A 1951-nucleotide genomic window follows, 5' to 3' on the forward strand; every position below is an offset into this window, starting at 1 on the left:
TCTTGCTTAGGAGTTGACAATGCTCTTACTTTTCATGAGTAGTAGCGTTTCAGAAACTTGTCGTTGATAGGCCCCACGCGTAATCTGTCGGTGTCAATAATTTTATAAGCTCCATTAGTGTATACCTCTTTGACAACGTATGGACCATCCCATTTAGAACTAAATTTACTTCCCGTCTTACGAGAAATAATGATGGACCTTTTAATTGCTAGGACCATGTCTCCAACTTGAAAGGAGCGAGGTCGAACTTTCTTATTGAAAGTGCGTGACAAACGAGCATGGTAGCACTCAGATTTTTGTTGTGCTTGGAGTCTTTTTTCGTCAAGCGCCTCCAACGCAGCAAGTCAGAGTTTATCATTTTCATCAGAAGTCAAGCCTTCTTGTATGGCAATTTGAAATGATGGAATTTGAAGTTCCAAGGGGAGAACGGCCTCAACGGCATACACCAACGAGTATGGGGTTAATTGTGTTGCTGATTTATATGTCGTTCTGTATGCCCTCAGAGCCTCCCCTGTTCTTTGATGCCAATCACGTTTGGACTTGGCAACCACTTTGCTCAATAAACTACAAAGTGTCTTGTTGAACACTTCAGCTAAACCATTCGCAGGTGCATTGTACATTGATGATCTATGTTGTGTGAATTTAAACTTCTCACATAAGTTTTTCATCAACTTATTGTAAAATGGTGTTCCATTATCGGTTACAATTCGTTGATCTACACCATATCTGTAGATGATGTGAGTACGAATGAAGTCAACAACATTTTCTTTTTTCACTTCACGTAGGGGGATGGCTTCTGCCCATTTGGAAAAATAATCAGTCGCTGCCAAAATATACGCTTGTCCAACAGATGACTTTGGTGTAATTAGGCCGACTACATCGAGTCCCCATGCTTCAAATGGCCAGGATGCGACTGTGGGGTGTAATGGCTCTAGAGGTTGATGAATGAAGTTAGCATGAATTTAGCAAGCTTCACATTTCTTTGCATAGTCCATGCTATCTTGTACCATGGCTGGCCAATAGTAACCCATTCTTTTAATACGGTCATGCAGTTTTGGACCTGACTGATGAGCACCACAGATTCCAGAGTGAGCTTCCTCCATGCTTTGCTTTGCTTCTTCATCTCCGAGACATCTTAACCAAAGACCATGGAAGGATCGTCGATAGAGAGTCCCCTTATAATATATAAACGTGAGGCTCGACGACGAATCTCTGTCTTATGTTTTGGATCACTTGGCAATTTTTTATGTTCCAAATAATAAATAATTGGTTGAGGCCAATCTTCCTTGTCGATTTGATAGACAGAGATTATGTCGACTTCTTCAGCATGTTTGTCAACATCATCGCCGTTAGGAGTGACAACCCATCGTCTGTAAACGGGTACATACATTGTTTCTTCTGCCACCAGTGCCAAAGTGGCTGCAAGCCCAGCGAGCGCGTCAGCCATCTTGTTGGCACTCATTGGAACATGTTCTAATTTGACGGTATCGAGTTTGTCAAGCAATTGTGATGCTTGCCTTTGATAAGGGATTAGATCATTCTTTTTGACTTCATATTCACCTGACAGTTGTTTTAGGACCAATCGGAAGTCCCCGTGAATGTCTAAATCTCTAAGTCCCATTTCGATTGTCTTTTGGAGGCCTATTATGAGTGCTTTTGATACTCAGCCATATTATTGGACCATAGTTAAGTTAGCATAAAAGAGTATGGAAGTATATGCTTTTCTGGAGAAATGAAGACGACTCCAGCTCCCGCACCGTCATGATGAGCAGCGCCGTCAAAGTACATTTTCCAAAAGTGGGAGTATTTCAATGAAAAACACGTCTTCACCTGGAAAATCGTCTGATATCTCCCATTCTGAAGGGACTGGGTGGTATACGAGAAAATATGTTATCGCTTACCCCTTGACAGCCTTTTGCGGAACATACAAATTGTCATATTGTTTTAAAAG

General features: G+C 41.5%; 1 protein-coding gene across 1 annotated transcript; it reads right to left on the minus strand.

Moving 5' to 3' along the window:
* Window positions 1–344: 344 nt before the first annotated feature.
* On the minus strand, window positions 345–1103 carry LOC130589920 (uncharacterized). The gene is made up of 2 exons (XM_057391554.1): window positions 1028–1103; window positions 345–931 (listed from the first exon to the last, which is right to left on the minus strand). Exons 1-2 carry the CDS (start codon window positions 1101–1103, stop codon window positions 345–347), a joined length of 663 nt encoding a protein of 220 aa, XP_057247537.1.
* Window positions 1104–1951: the final 848 nt, after the last annotated feature.

This window comes from Beta vulgaris, chromosome 1 (genome assembly GCF_026745355.1).
Source record: "Beta vulgaris subsp. vulgaris cultivar EL10 chromosome 1, EL10.2, whole genome shotgun sequence".
NCBI lineage: Eukaryota > Viridiplantae > Streptophyta > Magnoliopsida > Caryophyllales > Amaranthaceae > Beta > Beta vulgaris.

Bases quoted from the DNA above. Each gene is read 5' to 3' on its own strand.
- LOC130589920 (XM_057391554.1), bottom strand. From the start codon at position 1,103: ATGGAGGAAGCTCACTCTGGAATCTGTGGTGCTCATCAGTCAGGTCCA. The intron at 932-1,027 runs GTTACTATTGGC...ATCAACCTCTAG, and splicing joins TGACCGTATTAAAAGAATGG to AGCCATTACACCCCACAGTC.